The following is a 21,393-nucleotide window of genomic DNA, read 5'->3' as shown; positions in this document are numbered from 1 at the left end:
GTGTTTGTGTACCAGACACGCAGCAACCGTTTCGCACTGGATTTTATAAATTTTTTGTTCACTTTCGCATAATTGTGGAACCTCGGTGTTTCGCTTGTCTCTTTCTGGGTCTGCGCTTCCACGCTCCTCATGTCAGACACTTTGTCAAAATAGCATTTGTTACGCTGTCAGTGCCAGCCACCAACGCACTGGACAGCCACAAAGGTAGCAGCACTGGCAACAAAAACAATAACAACAACATCAAGAAAAACAACAACCATAGTAATAACGAGCGTTATCCAAGCATCATCATTATCAACTTTTAACCATCGGTTTATGTTGTTTGCCACCGAAATGATTTAATTTTGACAGACCTTTTTTTTCTCTCTCCTCTACTCGGGAGTATGTGTGTATATTTTTTTCATTTGGCGTTTCTTTCTTGACTTTTTATGTGTGGGAGTTTTTTTGGATTTTAATTTAAATTTCTTTGTTGTTATTCCTTGTTGTTGTTGTTGGCTGGCAGTGCTGTCTATTTTGGTCATAATTTTTGTCGTCTTGTTGGTGTTGCTGCTGTCGCTTGAACTTTATTTGATATGCATTACCCCGGCCTGGCTTTCGTCTTTGTTTATTTCTTCTACGACTTCTCCTTTTTGGCATTAAGTGCTTGTAAATTGGGTCAGTGGGAAGTTACACTTCAGTCGACTTCAGTTCAGTTCAGCTCGTTCGATGTCGATGTCGATGTTGTGGTCCGTACTTGTACTCCACAACGTCATGTGTCATAAATTTATTTGTCTACGGCCAGCGCTGAGAACTTTTGCCTCTGACATTTTCCCGTTTGATTTTCATTTGCTTTATTTATTTACTACTAGCTATAAATGCCAGGGAATTTTTCATTACTGAAAAAAATTTGATTGTCGAAAGGGGATTTTCTCATAAAAAAGTGTTTATAATTTACTGCCAATTCCCAAGTAATAATCTAGTAATAATCGTGTAATAATCTTGTATTTCAAAATTCCACTATTTCTGTAAAATAAAGCCAAAAACTTAACATTAAAGCTGAAAGGATACTTTTGCTAGAGTGTACTAGATATTTTAAGTGCCTCTGCCCGATCTTTGATTTAATTTAAGCAATGTTGCCTGCAACACTTCTCCTTGTTTACGATCCCCATAAAACTGGCCAGAATTTTGCGCATCCTGCTTCTGCCAATTTGCAAGTCCACTATATAAACCGATTTGCCCATTGATCCCGACCGATGATGCCATGTGATCATACAAACCGATCGCCGCGGGAGTATGCTAATTCCCCGAGGACTTACAATAAATTGAGCCCCTGATTAGCTCTCGACTCTACCGTTTTCATGGATGCATTTTTTATTGTTACCCCCGAATAGTGGATTAGTGTAGCTGGCAACATATACATACATATATATGTACATATATATATATCGGTGGGTCGTAAAAACTCAGTGCACCATCCTTCGCGGCCATGGCTCATTGAATCTGGAGGCAGCCGGCCGAGTCAGGAAGCGCAATGTGCAATGTGAAGTGACTTTGGCTGTCTGCTGTCTAGACTTGAGACACACTCACAGCTTTCCAGCTGCAATGCAGGAACAAGTGCAGAGGATTGCATTTGGACTTGGACTCGGATTTGGATTCGGATTCGGATTCGAAGTTAGAGGATGCACTTGCTTGCAGTGCTTGGCTTGATTTTTATTGACACAAGTTGCTGGCTGTCGGACGAGTGCAGAGTGCCGACTTCTGCTGGCTGACTGGCTTAGTGGCTGGCACACATTTTGCATATTTTATGAGTTCGTGTCGATGTCGTTTGTGCAACGAGCTTTTTGTTCTCCACTGCTGCTCTTTGCATAATTATTGTGGAATGTATTTTGTGTTTTTCGGTTGTGATTCAGGGGGATTCTATGTAATGTCAGCGCTACCGGGGAGGTTGTCTTTTTTTTTATGGCCGCATTTAGTGCCCCTCGTGTTCTGCGCATCTGTAAGTACAAATACCCCCACGGGACATGTGACCCACTTGCCGAGGAAGGTGCCTCCTGCTTCGCACTGATCGCCGCACATAAATCAAGAACAGTCATTAATGTACAACACACAAATACATAAAGTGGAGGTTTTCGAAACAAATCAAGAGGTGGGGGGAACCCCCTGCTAAATTAGTTTTCACTATATGTATATATGCATATATATATAAACACATAAGTACGCGGAGATTTCGCTTGTTAACATTAATAATAACTTGTAATTTGCAGTCGTTGTTGAAAATCACTCACTGAGCGAAGAAGGGAAAAAAAAAGCTGGTAAAAAACTAATTACAACATTTTTCACATGTGTGTAGGTAAACATTCATTCATAATATGTAGCCAGAGCCAGCATAATGTAATGTAAATGAGAAAATCCCGACGAGACGAGAAGAAACTTAACCAAAAAAAGCGCAGACTTTGAAGATCTTCCGCATGGTTGGCTTCTGTCTCCCCTTGGGTCGAACATCACTACCATACAGCTCTACCCCACGGAGAGTGATCTCAGTGTGTTGTTAATTTCTGTTCATTAAGTCAGAAAATAGCCAGGTTTAATGTTCGAGCGAGGCACAAAATTAATTAAACATTTATCAAAATCAACGCCGCCTCTCAGGGCCTTGCGATAACAGCGAAGATCTGAATATATTCGAATATATGGGTATGGGTATATGGGTATGGGTATGGGTATACCCCTCCAAAAAGCCCGATGACATTTGGGCATTTTATGAGCATGACCGCCATTGTTTCTGGCTTTCGGGAATCGCTTAACTCTTCGTCATTGTACTAGTCAAAGTACCAATGCCGCCGCACTGAGAGTCTCTTGGCCGAAATCGTAAACGAAACCGAAAACGATGCCACAAATTCCAATTTCAATTCCAAGCCTGCGACTTGGATACAGACGTGGACGTCAACATCAGTTCGCCTGTCGTTCCAAAATGAAAAATGCTCAAAATCCGACACAAAAAACCGAAGAAACACTTTGGCTCGTTATTCTTGAGTTTTACTTTTTTTCGGGGCTCTCGTTTTTGCCTGATACGAATTCGGACTTGGACGTGGATGTGGATGTGAATCGCTTGAATGTGGTTGGGCATATCGCTCGACTTGGCCCAGCACTTGAATTGCACTTGAGTGCTGTAAATATTGTTTAAGGCTGCCAGCCAGGAGACTTGAAGCCGAAACGAATCTCGAATGCCCTCCCTGAAGGCAGATGAGCTCCAAAAACTGAGTGGAGATGAGCCTGGCTTATTATGAGGTCAGCGGCGGCCTTTTTGAAGTTCTCATTGCCGCCTGTCAGCAGGTCACTTCACATCGATGCCTATTGACAATGTTGCCTAGGCGAAAGCCACAATAAATCTGGGTTGGCTTGAGATTCTACGAAAAAACCGCAAGATATCTAAAGCTCATTTAATAGAAACGTCTATGGTGATCGTTTCATACAAAAATGGCATTAGTTGAAAACATAGTATGCGTTTCCAGGAATATTGCCCAACGACTCCACTTGGTTAGTGAATCGTACCCCTGAAAAATGAGTTTTACTTTTTGGTTTTACTTTTTACCTTTCTGCTGCTCCTGTTGCTTGTTTTGGCTTTGTTGTAACTCTTTCGCGTTTTTTGGCAATTTGGGTTACATTGGCTGCTGTCTGAAAAATTATCTGGCACTTATATTCACGCTTAATTGGCATTTTTTATGAAACTCGAGCGTGCTGAAAAGTGCAACAGCGGCGGTCGCCGCACAAATAAACAAACAAACAAACATTCGTGCTCTTCTCAACTCCTTGGCTGCCCAGTTTCCAAGTTTTCAAGTTTGCAAGTTTCCCCGGTAAAACGGCATCATCGGTTGCACTTCGGTGTCCCCTGTTTTCTGACAATGACACTGGCACTCAAAATCAAAGGAGAAAAATCAATTTAATGAGCAAAACATGCAATAAATTACACCACTGGCGGACAAATGAATTTTATTTATTTCATTTTCCTCCTTTTCAACTAATTGGGTCACATATTTTTCAGGAATTTGCTTCATTTTTCCTTTATACCATATGCGTGCGTATGTGTTTTTGTTTTGTTTTGTTTTAGTTTCGTTTAAAGTTCGAACAGGAAATGGTCAGTTTTAATAATTTGAATTTTATTAATTCGATATTGAAGCAATTTATTTTATCTCTGCCCGATGTTGATGGTGCTGTATTTTTTTGGCAAATGACAAAACAAGTTCTCCGTCCTGACCTTTTGCTGTTTATACTCGTGGTTTGTCTTAATGCTATGCATGATTCTAGAGCTGTGCTGTGTGTTTATTGCTTCACCGAGATTGTCAGGCAATATGTCAGAGTCAGTGCCCCAAAGTGGACCAACATGCAAAGGCACAGCTAAAAGCCACAGTAGCAGCCACAAAAAAAAACTGTAAGTTAAGGAATTTTGAAAAAAAAAAGGCATTCGGTGGCGATCAATTTATTTGACATCAATGGCAGGGGCAAATAAAAGGCTGCCTAGCTCCGGTTATTTGTGGTAATCAAAATGACTGATGAGCCAGCTCTATAAACTGGTTCGCATCTATTGCCCAAGCGTAGGCGTTTTATTATCTTAGCCAGTGGTGGTAGCACGAAATTAGAAATCTTTGATTCGATTTTAAATGCAAATCGATTTCGATCGGTGTATTTAAATGCGTCTAATTCGTTTTGTTTTTTGTCTTAAGCACGATATTCGAAATATTTATATTGATTTCTATTTGGTAGCCGTCCCGCTGCGAGAGGCGAACACCATTTAATGAATGGGTTCGCTTTGGGAAATTCTATCGACTGTAGTCGAAGTCGATGCCAAAACCATAAGCTTGCATCATTGACAAATCGCCGGACAAAGAGGCTTCGAACACTTTACCAGCTTAAATACTCATAGATTTGGCTTAAGTCGCTGCCGCTTCTCAAGTGATAAATGATAGTCGAATGTGACTTGGCTTATGGCCTGCGTACACCTGCTTGTAGTCAACACGTTGTGAATGAATCGCTTCCGGCATGAATGGATTGGAATCTTGGCCTGCCGTTTGGCGATCATGGCAGCCTCGAGTGCTGGTCGTTCTTTTTTGTTTTAGTTCTCAAGTGCAATTGACGGTGTTTGTTTCCAGGAAGATTTGTATCAGCAAGGAACAACAGGGAACCAACTGGCGGACATTATAGGTTACCTAGAATTTTACTGAGGTCTTAAATGTTTTGTTTGGCAAGAGAAAAAAGATGATTAAAAGTAATGTGAATAGTAAAATTAAAAGAAAATGTATATTCAACCTGATATAAGCAAATACTTTCTATTGTCCTAGAAAAACAGCTCGAGATTAGAAAAGGAGCCATAAAAGTTGATCATCAATAAAGCGCCGTTCACAATGGATTGGCTTTACTTCCGAAACAATTTCATCATTTAACGACCGACACGAGGAGTCTTTACTGGCTCATCATAAACTGAAGATCTCCTCTCGATCTCGACCCAACCGAGAATCTCGGCAAGCGTGGCCAATAAATTTTCGCTAGTGGTGCATAAAAATTTGTCACATAAATTACAATTTGCGTGCCCCTGTCGAGTGGCCAAACAACAAGGCGCACACTTGTCACACACACTGATACGCTGGCCAACAAACACACTGACAGCTGTTGGCATTTTGCAATGGATTTGTACGCCAGCCGACCCTAATTGCCATTGAGTGTTGTCCCGGGCAAACGACTAACACTAATTGTGCGTACAACTGCAACTACAAACTACAAGTCTCCCGAACAGCTCAATTTGCATCTGATCGTCTGCATTTGATCGTCTGAGGTGCACTCCCGTTAGAGGATATACATACTCAAGAGGTGGATTGGAGGATTTCAGCATTTCAGCATCTTGCGAATCTCGGCATTCTGGCCAATTAGTCTGGCCAAAAGGGGGATTGGGAGGGGTTGTTGTTCGCAAATGGAAATGGAGTGCAGGCATAAATGTCAGCTTCAATTTGGACTGCAATTAAAAGCGGATGGGGTAGCACGACTGACAGATCACCGGGGCAACAGCTTTATTTGCAGATTCATTTGCTGGCCGGCCACAAGATGAATGACTATGCAGCTGCTGGCGATAAGCGAACACGAATGCCGAGCGGCCTGATAAACGTCGAGAAAGTATCGCTGGCGACTTTCTTTTCTCTTTCAGCCAGATGTAAGCTTCTTGGACTAGCCGAAAATGGCAAGAAACACATCTCAATTGTAATAATTGTATTGATTGTGCAAAATTTCGGGCATTTGGGCGTTGCTCATGCAAATTATCGTTTCTATTCTATTCGATTCGATTCGATTCGATTTGGCGTCTGGCACGAGTTGCTTTCATAATTAAAATGCAGGCAAAACGGGAAAGAGTTGCGGTCAGTCTGCGCTACCGCAAAATGTATAAATTATGCAAAAAAGGTATTCGAACAAGAGAAACAAAAAAAACAGTGAGACCTTAAAATTCATATTGTTAGCAAACGTGGGCATTGTTAGACGCCTAGCCGCACGGCGATTGGTCCACTGAAAGTTGGCTCATTAGCATGTTAGGCACACGCCCCACACCGCAACACACGCCCCAAAAAAAAAAGGCAGAAAAAAATCAAAGAGCAGGTTGAGCCTCCCCCTGATAATGCCCAAAATGACCGGCCAGAGGTATATAGAGTTATCTAGCCCAGATTGCCGATTGCGGTGGCTCGTTGGCCGCGATGCTGTGGCAATAAATCAAAATTATTATCCACACATTTGACTGTTTAAGGCAGCGCATGCATTTTGGCCATTTATGGCCTGGCTTGGTTCCTGCTTGCCCGATCCGTTAGCGTTCGCTGGTCTCTGGCCAACGGCCTTTGAAAGAATGCCATATGCGATAGATACACGGCGGTGGTAGTTTGCAAGTAGTCGAAGTTAGTACCGTACTCCCGTGCTTCCATACTCCCGTAGTCATCGAAACAGTGGCGCTGGCATTGGCTTATCTGGCGGACGCAATCTGCGACCTGGAGCCGGAGCTGAAAGCCTGGATCTGGCCGCATTTGAATATGACGCACGAGTGAGCCAACTAGGGTGTGTGCCTCAGTTACACAGCCAACTATTCGCAGCAGCCAAAGACCCAGTGCCAGTGGCCAAAAAGCAAAAAAAAAAACCTGGCTTTGCTTTTTGTCTGTGACTTGCGGTGAGCACGCTTGATTTTCGATCGGCGATAAGAAATTTATAGTTTCGGCTTAAAAGGCATTAGAGTGTAATATATTTAAAGTTTGGCATCGTATCTATATAGCTACATATATTAAACAAGTAAAGGAGGCTCTGGCAGCCCATTGTTGCCAAGGCATTCGGCGACTCCGGCCCGTGGGTGTGTAAATCTATATGCAAATATTTGCATGCCCAGTCGCAATACAAAAGACTTAGGCAACGAACTTGGCTACCTAGACCGCTTGTCATAAAGTCATGCGGCCCAAGAAGTGCAAGCAGGACAGGCGCACTAAGCCGATATTCTTTATAGATCAAGTACATGCAATCAATAAGTTGGGGACCGCAGAGTTATGGCCGATTTGCACGATGTCTGGTAAATCTAATAAAATAAATTGGTAAATCTATAACATTAACGATATGTTTAACTTGATGAATGGAATTATAAGGTGTTGTTCGGTAGTGACTTGTTCAAATTATTAAATTGACTTTCAATTGACTTTGCCATCTTAACAGAACCCATTAAGCTTTACATTAAGTACGGCAAAGTCAGGAAAAATGTGGGAGTATATTATAGAATCATTATAATTAAATCAAGTGCAAAGATATGACATCGATTACAGATTGATCTTGAAACAAAATCTGTCAGCACCCGCGGATTAGCTTAGACCAGTTTAAAGTTCTCGTTTGCCATTTGTGAATTTCAAATAAAAGCTAAAGCCAAGTATGTTATATTGGCCAATTAAGTTAAGTAAGTCGAAGAACTTATGGATATTACAATGCTGCCAGTGGGATATTTCCCTCAATTAAGAGGTCTGGCAAATGCAATCATTTTCGTAGGCCTCCCTTTCCCATTCCCATTCCCAAGCACTTAATCCAACATAATCCAGCTATAACCATACTTACCATACTTACCAGACGCGACAAACTCTTGCAAATTCATTTCTATGCAAATTTCTAGTTTCCATTTGAATTTTTTCCTGGAGTTTCACTTTCAATTTGTATTTGTATGGTTTTTCGGTGCTTTTGTCACAGTTTCGTATCGTTTCGTTTCTGTAGGTGCATTGTGTATTGTGTATGTTCGGTTCGGTGTATATATGACAATGTGTTTTTGGCTCGATTCGCTTCGCGTTGAGTTGAGTTTCTTTTGTCTAGCAGCTGAAATTGTTTTATATGGTAAAATACAATTTGTGCAACTGGCAAAAGCGACAAACAACAACAGGCAAAGCATCCTTTGCTATACTTGTATATTGAAAGTGAAGTCTCTTAGCATATTTGCAGCATTTTCTGTTGCTGTTTTGTAGCTGCTGTTTTACTCTGTGAAATTTGCATATTTGCGCACAGCTGCTTTTTTCTATTTCTCCGCTGCTTTTCTTCACTTGCCGCTGGTTGTCTCTTCTATTGCATTAATTTTGGCTTCTTGTTTGCTGCTGTTGTTGTTGCTGTTGTTGTTGTTGTTGTCTTTGTCGTGGCTAATATGGTTGCTGCTGCAAATGTTGCACTGATGTCGCTGATGCCGTTGCTGCTGGCAGCAGGCAGTGCTGCTCTTTTGTTGCTCATGTGCAGCATTTGTCGTTGGTTACCACATTCTGCAGCTCAGGCGGTTTGTAATTAATGGTTAATTAATTGAAACGAAGTAGCTGACAATCTTAATGATCCGTAATTTGTTATTATGGTAATTTATACAAGCAGCAGCAACAAGAGCAACACCAACACACACTAAAGCCTCTCCTCTCTGTTTCTGTTTGCTGTTGCTGTTGCTGTTTCTGTTGCTATTGCTATAGCATTGCTATTAGCATTGCCCTAGTGCTGTAGTCTTGTAAGACATATAGAAATAAAAATTCATTAGCTTCTGAGCTGAGTGAGTTCGGATGACGGCGACAATTGTCTAATTGCAGTCACGAGCAATTTATGTACCTCGTTCAGCTATGAGTTATACATATCACCATGTCCGCTATATTTACGAGTATATACACGTATATTCATATCGGATCAGATCGACTTTACATATATGGCTAGAGCAACGCCCACAGGTGGCCCTAAGAGCCGGGCCATAACAATAAATTGTGCTTAGCGGTGTGGCAGAGCCAAAAGGCAGCAACAAATTTTAGAGTTAAGAAATGCCAGACTGATGGCTGCCTAACCTCCCACCCATTTCGCCCACTCCCACACCCACTCCTCCCCTTTTTTACAATTTTTTTTTCATTTTTTTTTTTGTATTTTTTGTTGCCACCGGGAAGATGAGCACGACTGGCAAACAACAAACAACGGGTTAGAAATTTGCATCTTGACGAATTTAATGATGATGATGAAAAAGACGCCACAGAGGGAAAAATCATTTCGATCGGGGCAAATAAAACGCAAAACTGAAAAAAAAAAAAAGAAGAAACTTCAAGGAGCCCACAGACAGCACACGATGTTTGTTGAAGGCATTTTGGGATGTGGGATGTGGGAGTGTTGGATGCTGCTGCCGTTGCCGTTGCTTGGAAAATATGAAAATATTTATGAAGATGCCTTTTGGGTGGCATTGCGGAATGTTTGACGTTGGCTGTCTCATGTCAAGTGCTGTGTCGTTTGATGGGCAAGTGAAAATATTTTCAATGCACTCAGCCATGACAGCCAAACAAATTACTAGGTAGGATATTACGGCTCTTTTGGCGTCTGCACACAGAGAAACACACACCTATGAATAGCAACATATACCGCCTGACCGGTTAAATGGCAATAATGAATGGCAGTCAGCCTTCAAACTAAATACATGGGAGCGTCACCCTTTGTCTGTGCTGATTAGCCAGAATTTCTGGCCATTCCTGGCCAAATCTCCTTTGTTTGGCTGCCAAGTGGCGCCTGCAGCGATCACGTCACAGACTCTCCGACACAAAACCAGACACAATTGTTGGTTTTTCTTTTCGCCAATTTGATTGTTAGCCCAGAGCTCACGATTTGGTTTCAATGTCTTCGATGGCGGCGGTGGTGGTGGCGGTGGCGGTGGCGGTGGCTCGACTCTGCTCGTTTGGCTAAATCAATAAAGTTATCATGATTCCGGGGCAGAGGCGTCTCACCACGTAAATGCTTTAATACTTTAATTTCTATATATTTTCATATCAATCCAATTTGCCTGTCAAAAATGTTTGCTCACTCGGGGTGAACGCCCACCCACCCCAAGACATAATCAAAAAAATATCAGAAAAAAATATAAACTCAATTAACATGTCACGCTTGGGCAATGAATGCAGTTCTGTGTTTCTTTCCAGATTTTGCTGTTCGAGTTTTTTGTTTCTGGTTTGTCATTATTATGTCGCCAGTCAAAAAAGCCAACTGAAAGTAAAGGCTGCCAAAATTCGTGCGCTACCGTTTTACAATGACTTAGAACAGCAGCAGCAGCAACAGCAACAGCGGCGGCAGCTGAAAAAATTAACTTGTTAAAATGCAAATTTCTGTGACTTGGGGGTCTGTCCGTCCGCACAGTTCGGCATTTAGCCTTGTTATTACTCTGGCATCGGCATTGAGTCCGTTCGTTCCCGTATTGATTTTGATAAATGACCCCGCGCTCCAAACAATTGCCAATCATATTTTTCTGGGTTGGGTTCTGACTAACCGACTAACTGACTAACTGGCCCAAAATTGATTGAGCGCTGCACTAATTAAGGCATTAATCACGTGGCCCAAGAGAGAATGTATGACGAGCTAACTGTAAGCCAAAACTTGCTGTACACTGTGAAAAGTTGCAGCACTGATTTCTAGAACATTAACGGAATTATTTACAAATATTAAATAAAAAGGGAAAATTCGCATTAGGCATAACAAGTTTTCTTGTAGACAGTTTTACTTGAAGTACTAAATGGTAGGTGGTATTTGGCTGAGTGTAAATGCTGCAGTTGCACTTTAGACGCTGTGAAAGTCGCAGGCGGGCACACGAAAATTTTCACCCAAAACAACAGCAGGGGGGCAGCGAGAGCAGCGAGAGTGTGGGCCGCCAAGATGGACATGTTCTGATACAAGTTTCATAGCAAATTTGAAATTTATTGTGCCATGTTGCCGCGGTGCAAGGCACGACAGCAACAGATGCAGCAGCAACATCACTTGCAGCAGCGGGAGCAGCACACAACATACAGCACCCACTGGCGCAAGGCCGTTAGGCACTCTCTTGGCCTTATTTGGTGGACAGTACGAGTATTTATGCAGATTCGCCGCGTGGGTGGCACAACACTTTCTACTTCCAGCCTGCACTTGCCAATTTGCATTCGTTGCAGCTAGCAGTTTGCAGTTAGCATTTAGCAGTTAGCAGCTAGCAGCTAGTAGCTAGCTGCTTTGTTGCCCTATTGATTCGTGGCTCTGATTGCTTTATGAGCCGTCTGCCTGCTGGCTAATGTTCGCATAATGTTTATGGTCAAACATATAAATGAAGGAAACGATCCTGAGCAGCAGCAACAGCATCATTGCATCCGACAGTTGACAACAGCAGCGGAAGACATCGCATTGCAGGCCAAATGTACATTGTACATACATAAGTCCCAATGTGGCCAAGACGAACGGGCCAAGACAGCGGGCCAATCAGCAACATCTTCGTTAGCTGGCTGCCCCTTCATGCAGTTGCTTTTACGGCTTTGTCATTAATCAAATGGAATTGAAATGCGCCGCGTGTACATCACACGCCGTTGTTGTAGCTTTGGCTGTTTGTTGTAGCAGCGCCCATTTGGAGTTTGCCATTTTTGCGCATTTTAATCATGCCCGTCTCGCCTGTAGTTATTTGGCGTTTTTTCATACGCCTGGCTATGCCAAAGAGATCTGCGCCAGCTGATAAAGCAATGGCATTGCCGTTGCCGGTTGTAGCTGGTTGCTTGCTGCTGCTAACTGTTGCCGGTTGCCCGACTGCACTCAGACAAAAAATTGCTACCAAATTTGAGTTACTTTGAAAACCAAAAATATTGCTTTAAAAACATTCTCGAAAGCATAGAGAAACTTATGATTTTAAGTTAAAATTCTATTAAATAAATACATTTCATAAACAAACCCAGATTTATTCACAGTGTTTCTGAACGCCAACGCAGGCAGCGGCCGAAATGATTAATACATCTTGATGCGATTTGGTTTGTAACGCAGGCGCAATAAAAACGCGACTTTTGATTGACAATGGCAGCAAAAAGCCGGAGATGCCGGCCGTTGATTACTTCATTAGGCGGGGTTCGAAAGTTGCCCGCTCCAACGGGGAGTACCATTTGATTCAATTATGCATTTGCATGCAATTGAAGCATAAGCCAAAATTCACTGGCATCCCCCTTTACCACCCCAATGCCAGTTGCAACCGGCATATTTTCTTATCAGCCGCCAGTTTGCTGAGCTATTGGTCAATTGGTCAGCAACTGACTACCAACTGCAACTACTGGCATATCCGGCTCTATTCGGCTGTTTTGGGGGCAGGCTCTCAACTGGTGGGCGATAATTATCTGGCTGAAAAATGATCGACTGCCTTATGGCCAACCTGGTCGCACTTGGCTAACGATGACAATTTGCGGTGCAGAAATTTGCAGCTGCAAGCTCCCGTGCGTTTTTATTTTTTTGATGCGTTTTACGAGCGCTCTTCGAATGGCTTTCGTAATTTATGCGTCGCTTGGGAATTTGGCAATTTGCATATGCACAGTCGTTTATTATTGCTCAACGGGCCACGCAGTTGTATCCCAAAAAGTATGCAGCAGAGTCAAGTTCAAGTTGTTTCTCTTCCTCAATAAATATGTGCCAGACATGATTAACCCATTTTTACGCGCACAATTATCACATTGTGTGCATGCGCATGCACACACACTGCGTATACGCAACGCGAAACGCCCCATCGTTTATCTCAATAAAAGTGATTAGGAATCGATGAGACTGAGAAGCGACGACTGCCGCTTTCCATTGATGGCTCCATTTTGGCCAATCGAAGTGCAATTTGATAGCGGTACGTGAATCAACTTGACTCAAAGTCCACCTCAACCAGCAGGTTTTCCCATTTCCCCACCGCCACCGTCATATTGTCTTCCTTTAGTCTTCTGCGCTTTACTCTTCTTTTATGAAATCAGGCGAATTATTTTAATTGATTAAGCCAACGCTAGAGGGGGTGTTGGTGGTGTGGCGAGGCGGTTTAAGTATAAGTACAACTGGTTTCGGTTTTTATGCGCACGCATTTGACGATTGGTAATTGAAACTTGTTAGTGAAGACATTAAAAAATCGTTTAGCACGGTATTTGGGTTAAAAATGCGTGGAAAATCGTGCACTCAAACTGCGACAAACTCGCCAAGAAAAAGCGGCCAAAGCAGAAGCAGCCAAAGCGTGTGATTTTCATTGATTGTCTTGGTAGCGCGGAGGGGTGGAGGGGGTGGTAGAAATAACCAAGCAAGCTGGAGAAAATTGTGTAACCGCAATATAAAAATTCCTGCACATAAACTAATCTCAGACGATGGCTGCCTATTGACTACCGTAATGCCGTTTTCTTTGGCATTTTTTTTTCCCCCCATTTTTTTTCGCTTGACGCCCGCAACAAAGACGTAGCTTATGAGACGCTAATCATGGCTTTGGTCTAAGACCAAAGAAATTGTGCCGAAAATTGCCACATTTTTGCACATATTTCTTATGCATTTGCCTGTGTCTAGCGCAATTTACATAGCCGAATAAATCATGAGCTGCCTCGCTACCAAATTGTGCGAATAAATATGCCAGAGAGCGAGGTTAATTAAAAACATTTAAATTATTGAATCGTTTGTTATTTATGGCCCATAATCGAATACCCCCCCTCCACCGCGCTCAACCACCAACAGCAAGAGTCAACGCGAAACATAAAACCCATCATGCTATCATGTTTTTTAAATGATGCCGCCTTAGGCTGTTTGCATTGGCCAAAATGCGCTAACAATTTCTACGATTACGATTGCGATTACCATGCAGCATCTCCCCCCGTCCACTATTCGTATTCGTATTCGTATTCGAAGTCGCATTCGCATGCATCTTCATCATGGCTTTGGCTGGGAAGATGCATGTGCCCCGCACATGCACATCCACATGCACATCCACATCCAGCAGATACGAAGATATATCCATGGCGACCACGTCCATGATTGGCTGGCCGCCAGTTATATGAGCACGTCTCCTTTGGCTCTATAGCTGACTGTCTCTATAGCTCACTGGATGGCCAACTTTCTTACTTTCCCGACTCGGTCCCGCATCCAAATCACAATAATCGTGCTCAAATTAGTCAATATTTGAGCGCCAAAATGCTCAAACAAAGGCTTATTATTTTATTTCATATTTTTTTTTTTATTTTGTTTTTTTGCCCGTTCTGTTTGGCGCTTTTCCCCGCTGCTGGCCATAAAGTATATATAAAGTAATTTCTGCATTTTAAACATGATTATTAAGTAAACTACTAGGCAGACCTCGGTGCCGCTGTAAGTTGGCAGGCAAATGACCACAAATGATTACGCAGCGTTTGGTTTTTGGTGAAATTTCATTTTTTTTTTTTGTTTCTTTCCTTTTGGCCTGGCCGTTGGAGTCAAGCGATAAAGGCGAGGAAAAAGCCGGGAAACGAGCTCACCTCGAGTGCCTTAAAAATGCTAACTGACCGCTTCCCAAATGGCCTGCACTTGTTGGCCAGCCTTTGCCTCCTTTGAGTGGCCTCAACGATCAGGTGTTGATGCCGCTGACCGACACGTAGAAAAAATTATGTAAATAAACATTATACTTTTAAAGTTTTAAGCCACAGAGGATCAAACAAAATGTGGTTTAAAATATATTAACAAACTCTAAGATCATTAAAACTAAATTTTCCACATTAAATATAATTCTTGAAATATTATTTAATAATCATACTTCTTAGAAACCCATTTTAAGTTTCCTGTTAACAACTAGTTTTTACAATCAGCTGAAAAAGAATGTTATTTTCAGTGTCTGCTGCCGTTTTCGCTATTTCCAGATTCCCCTGCCAGTTTGATTTCCCCGCAGATATTGCACTTAAATGTTTCTACAGCAGCAGCATCTGAAATATTTTCCAACAGCGGCATTTTCTCTACGCTGCTCTGCCCTTATCTAAACTATGCAAGCCAGCCACTACGAGAGCCATGCAAATTTGTTAAGTCATTTTTGTTTGTGGTTCTCACGCTGCCAGGCCGTAAGGTCCATTTTTCATACACACATAAGCCCAAGCGACTGGGAGTCAGTTGGTTTCCATGTCGGTGTCAGTGTCAGTGCTTTGGGGTAACCACACAAAACAAACCAAAACGAACTAAAAAACAAAAACTAGAAATAAAAAGAAGTAGAATCAATTTGACAATTTAAACATTTGGCACATTGGCCAGAACACGACTCGGGGGTACGTTTTGCGATACGCTAACTGAAATAGCCACAAACTCACAACAGTTCGATCACCTTAGGGGTACGCCCGATATGGGCTACACGGTAGCCAAGTTTATTGCGGCGATATATATGTATATATTTTTTTGCAACTATTCTAAATGCCGAGCACTTGCCGAATCTATGCAAATGAAACAAGTCGAGAGTGAAACAAAAAGTGCTGGCCAAAAAGAAAAAAATTGTGGTAAAAACTGTCGCAGCGACAGGTTGGCAGAATTTGGCATTAGCCAAAAAGTCCGCGAGATTTACGAGTCGAGCACGCCAAATGTGTTTACACTTTGTCACCCTTCTGTCAGTTTGATTTATTTGTTTGCAGATAGCCGGCTAGCTAGCCAGCTAGCTGGCTAGTTGGCTAAGAGGCAGAGTGATCGAGAGTGCCGAGACTGCCTCAAATTAAAATGCAAGTATGGCCGGAATGCAGGCTCGGGCCATGTGGCTAGAATGAGCGAATGCGAATGCGAATGACTGATTGACTTAAGTGGCCAACTGACAAGTGGCTTTAATCAATTGGTGTGACTTTTAATGCAGGCCAGGCCCCAAGTGCGTGTGTGTGTGTGTGTGTGCTGGAGAAATTGAGAAACCAAAACCGAAAGCGAAACCCGAAGCGAAATCAAACAGGTGCATGGGTATTTTAAGAATTTTTCACTTATAACAAAAGCTGGCAGAATGTATAGTACTTATATATCATAACTAATTGTGTACTCTTCTCGTTTTCAGCATACCCAACACTTGCAACTAACCAGTATCTGGTTTTCAAAGGCGCTACTCTGGCGCTTCAAGCTCAGCAAATGATCGGCACCGAGGATATGTCCGCAGCGGCTGGCATGGACATCAGCGAGTCCTTTCGTGCCGAGGATCTCTCGAAGGCGGACTTCTTTGACTTTGTGACCGGACCGGACATGGGCATCGGCATAGGAGTGGGCGTGGGCGTGGAATCGTTGGGCGTCAGTCTGCATCAGCAGCACCACCAGAACCACCAACAGCCGCCCCACAGTCATAACGGTCACAACAACAACAATAACAATAACAACCACGTCCAGGTGGTGCACCAGCCCATTACGTCGCAATCGCAACAGCAGAGCCTCTGCGGTGGTGCGAGAACCAACAGCAACAACATGATCCACGACGGCGGAGGCGGTGGTGCAGGCGCCGGTGGTGGTGGTGGAGTCGTGGTGCCCGTGGGCAACCGCAACGGCACCAGCAACGGTGGCGATCCCACGTTACAGGGCTATGAGGTAGGCTATTAACTTGGAACCTTAACTATAACTATAAAAAAAACATATTTTCCAATCATTAGAAGGTAGTTACTTTTAGTCACAACCAAATGACGCTCTCTAATTCATCCTTACTTATTCTTATCCGCTTGCAGTTTTGGCACCAGGACAAGGACAACAGCCGCCTGGACTCCAGCTCGATATTCGAGGACCTCGATCGCTACTGCTGGCAACAGCAGCCGGTCACAACCAGCGCCAGTAATGGTGGATCCGCCAGCACCAATCAGCCCAGTCCCACCTCGCCGCAGGGTCACCTCCAGCAGCAGCAGCAGCAGCAGCAGCAACATCAGCAGCAGCATCAGCAGTTGCAGCAGCAACATCAGCAACAGCAACAGCAGCAGCAGCAACCGAATGCGAACAGCTCCTCGGCGGCATCCAGTGGAGCGGGAAGCAGCAGCGACACCATCAGCAGCCTGGACACCACCGATGGCCAGATCTACACCCTGACAGTATTAAATGGAGGAGAGCCCTGGCTGAAGCGCTCGGAGGCGGAACAGCTGCCCACAACGCTGGATCTGGACAGTCTGCTGGGCAGTTTTCCGGGCTACATTAAATCGGAGTATCCGTACGATGACAGTGGCTTTGGTACGGATGGCAAGGATGTGATCGGCAATGGAACGGATGGTCTCAGCAGTATTTCCCACGCACAAAACCAGGCTCAGCAGGCGCAACTACAGACGCTTCCCTCGCTGGTCACGGCCATCTCATTGGCGGGCGGCAATGATTTGGGCCAACAGTTGGCACAATTCCAGAATAACAACAACGACTGGCACATGGCGGATCACAATACGGACACGGAACAGAGTACGGCGGAATCGCTGCTGCGGAGCGCGCTGCAGGGAAAGGGCTACGCAAAGGGTTTGCACATGCAAAATGGCTTGACTATGCCAGTGGTCAAGGATGAGGACATGCGACGTTTGCTATTTACCGATGAGGCAGCTGCTTTGGGTTTTGCGGACTCCACTTTAAGTGCTGCCCAAATGTTCGACGAGGCCCAGGGTATCCATCTAAGTACCCAACAGCAGCAGCAGCAACAACAGCAGCAGCAACAGCAGCCACTTAATGGGAATGCCAATATTCTGGTGGACGATATGTTCCTATCGCTGGAGAATGCCTTCAGCGATGATTTCGAGAAGATCAAGCGCATCGCCAACGAAGTGCAGCAGTTTTGCAGTGCCGGCTCAGCAGGCACACCAACGCCCGGTGATTATGTGCCCACCAGTGATGTGCTAATGCAAATCTCACCCAGTCCGGCGGTTACATCGGCGGGTCAATTGCAGCCACCGCAACCGTTGAAACCGGAGGTCAGTACCTCCACATCGCCCACATCGGCGGTGGTGACTTCCGGCGCCGCCAGCAGCCATGTCCGCTCCGGCGGCGGTGTTGTCAAGCCCAAGAAGGCGTACAAACGGAGCAGCAGCAATAACAATAATCCCAATGTGGCCAACAACAATCAGAGTAGCGGTGGCAATCCGCTGATAGCCGGTGGCAGTGGCAGTGGCAGCTCCTCGTCAAGCGGTAGTGCCAGCAGCAGCAGCAACAGTCCGCCAGCCAATTCCGGCGGCAGTTCATCCTCCTCCTCGGGCAGCACACAGCGCAAGGAGCGATCCCTGCACTACTGCTCCATTTGCGCGAAGGGTTTCAAGGATAAGTACTCGGTGAATGTGCACATACGCACGCATACGGGCGAGAAGCCCTTCGCCTGTTCGCTGTGTGGCAAGAGTTTTCGCCAGAAGGCCCACCTGGCCAAGCACTACCAGACGCACATGACCCAGAAGAACAATGGCAACTTCATCAAGGGCGGCTCCGGCAAACACCAGCGATCGAGTGGTGGATCCTCGGCAGGATCGGCCAGTGCCGCACTCAACCAGCGGCAGCAGCAACTTGGTGGCGGTGTGGTGCCACCATCGCTGCCCGTGATGATCAGCAATCCCAATACGCCACCTGGCGGAGTACTGCCACCGGCCAATGGACTCCTGGCCAATCGGTAGTGAGCACCGGCAGCGGGGGAGTCATTACCCCGGCTTAACTATTTCTTGTTCCTTACTCACAAAATACAAACATAGATACACACACCAACACACAGAGACCAACACAAACAAAATGAAAATGTAGAGAAACTATTACTACTGTTAATACCTAAATACTCAAACTCGTACTCGTACTCCCAACTCGAATTTACGTCATTGATGAATTCCTATTTCAGCTTTCTGTGCAATTCCTATATGCCAACACACACACACACAAACACAGAGACATACAAACACACTCGAAGCACTTCCAAATACAATACTCAACTTAATGTACATTTACTCAAAACGAATTAAATTTAAATGTGCCAAATTTTGAAGATTTAAATAACTAAAGTTAAACTAAAGTATAAATAGCTATGCTAGGCGAGTAGAAATAGAAGTGTAACGAAGCTAATGAAGCAATTCCACGAGTGGTGATATCAAAAAGAGGCCAAACGCTTCCTTGCTAAACGATAATGAGAATTCTTAAAAGAAATTACCCCCCCAACTAGAATAATTACCGCCTTCAATTTTTCGATTTATATACCAAGTTTCCAGTTCTACAGAGTCTTTAAGTTGCTCAGCCCGTTGCGTGTTTCCTGTAAATTGAAAGTATTTGTTTTACTTAGTTGCTCTGCCCAAATTAGCATAAATTTGTTTGCTAGTGTTAATGTATATATAATAAATATGCGAGTAAATATTGTTAGTGGTAGTATTTTATTAGTTGTACAAACAGAGGGAATGCCAAATATTTTGAGGAAGGAACACTGACCTGAGGCACTAAATTCGAAACGCATCCTCCGGAGCTCATCCTACAGCAAATTCCCGCTCCTTTCTCCTTTCAAGGATCTCTTTGATCTCTTGGGCCGAGTGTTAGCCAACTTCCAAGGCATTCAATAACAAAATATTAAGAAAATAAAAGGGGGGCACAAGCATTACCAACTACTACTTACTATACTATTACACACCATATGTTCAGCAACTCAACTTGCACTTGCCATTATTTTTGTATTTGATAAATTTGATAAACGCAATAAAAGGCGCATTACTAAAAGGCGAAATTCCGTATAATTAAAGATAACACCACATTCACCCAACTATCCAACTAGTGTGTAGTGTTTACGTTAAGCTTACTGATAAATCAGCCGTAGTTAGTGGTTAATTAAACTGCCAATTATTTTGTGATAGTTTTTAATGGACAATAGTTTAGATTACGCAAGAAATATCTTCAATGGTGTTTGGGTTATGTAACGTTTTTAACGATTTGTTATAAACTGTGTACACTTTGCAATACGAGTATTTTCTGCTAATTTATTGAACTTCATAGTTTATGTACATAGAGAACGATCCTTGTTTATATCCAAGCCTAGGCTAAGCCACACATTGAAATCTTAGTTAAATCTTTGTTAGTTATTATTTATGCACACACACACACTCGCTCACACATAAAACACACAGATACACATACAACACACACACACACACACATCCATCTGCAGTTAAGTTTTGCATTAATATTTTTAGTATTGCAAGCATTAAAAATAAAGAAATCTAAAACGTTTTATTGACAATTAAGATGCGCCCCGTGTCCGCTGTTTTGGGTCTGACGTGGGTTAATTAGTTTCAGCTCGTTACGCCGATGGAGCCTGAAGATGGCAGATGGGTCTGGCCGAGGTCTGAAATAATTTTCTCCAATAAAGGAGCTGAGTGCACACGAAAGCGCATGCAGCTGCGCATGTCAACAACGGATCGCAACAGCAGCAGCAGCAATTGCAACAACATTACTGCAGCAGCAGCCGCATCAGCCGCAGCAGCAGCCGCATCAGCAGGCAGGCGGCACTTGTCAGTCAAAATCAAAGTACCCGGCCCCAGACTGCCGGCATCGTTTGGCGGGGGGCTACAAATGCGTGCCATCAGCGTAGATTAGAGAAAATTTTTCACTTCACGATCGGTGAAACACGACTTGTGCACTGCAAAAAAAATGGGTGGGTACTATACGAATTTCCATTATTGGATTCTTCAAAGCAATGTTGGCCTGAGAAATTCTTGGACTTAATATATAAAAAATAAAATACAATGCTAGAGTTATAATACTTATAAAACCGAAAGCAGTTCTTAGCGGATATTGCCCTACATCTTGATCACATTAAGTCCACATGAAAGTCAACCATTTTTTCTCGCCGTGCACCGCTGATGGTGATGCCTCCACTGCCGACCACGTCGTTTGAGATCGAAACATGTCGATTAGGGAATTTCAAGAGGCGCCAGTGGCCGTCGCACAGGTGGCTAACATCAGCGCACCTTTGGGGGAGCTCAAACACTGGGTATTCGATGTTCAGTGTTTAGTGTTCAGCTGCCACTGCGGCAAGCACGCGTCTTAATTGCTTTTGATGTTGAACTTTGAGCCGGCGAGCTGCTGTGCAAATATTTGCACAATGGGTACTAGGGAACATTCGATCCTCGAGTGGGGTATGCGAAACGAAAGGAAAGTCATATTTGATGGCTAGACAAATAACCATAAAGCAGCTGGAGCTGCGAAACTACA

The 21,393-nt window shown here is 43.7% G+C and overlaps 2 protein-coding genes across 3 annotated transcripts in view; both read left to right on the top strand.

The window, feature by feature from the left end:
- The window catches only part of LOC6537885 (zinc finger protein 853), a 65,783-nt gene extending 46,448 nt beyond the window's left edge, over window positions 1–19,335 (top strand). For both annotated transcript variants that reach the window (XM_002098390.3, XM_039375692.2), the window contains 2 exons: window positions 16,280–16,797; window positions 16,932–19,335. In XM_002098390.3, coding sequence (XP_002098426.2) covers window positions 16,351–16,797; window positions 16,932–18,827 — 2,343 coding nt within the window. In that variant the 5' untranslated portion in view covers window positions 16,280–16,350 and the 3' untranslated portion in view covers window positions 18,828–19,335. The remainder of the gene's footprint in view (window positions 1–16,279; window positions 16,798–16,931) is intronic.
- Window positions 2,441–3,320, top strand: LOC26535351. Its single transcript, XM_039375693.1, is given in 2 exon segments — window positions 2,441–2,787; window positions 2,789–3,320. Coding segments are annotated over 2 exon segments (129 nt in total). The 5' UTR covers window positions 2,441–2,718; the 3' UTR covers window positions 2,849–3,320.
- Window positions 19,336–21,393: the final 2,058 nt, after the last annotated feature.

The sequence above is a fragment of the Drosophila yakuba genome, chromosome 3R (genome assembly GCF_016746365.2).
Source record: "Drosophila yakuba strain Tai18E2 chromosome 3R, Prin_Dyak_Tai18E2_2.1, whole genome shotgun sequence".
Lineage (NCBI taxonomy): Eukaryota > Metazoa > Arthropoda > Insecta > Diptera > Drosophilidae > Drosophila > Drosophila yakuba.
The sequence above is the reverse complement of the archived record's forward strand: the minus strand, read 5'-3'. Positions and strand labels throughout refer to the sequence as shown.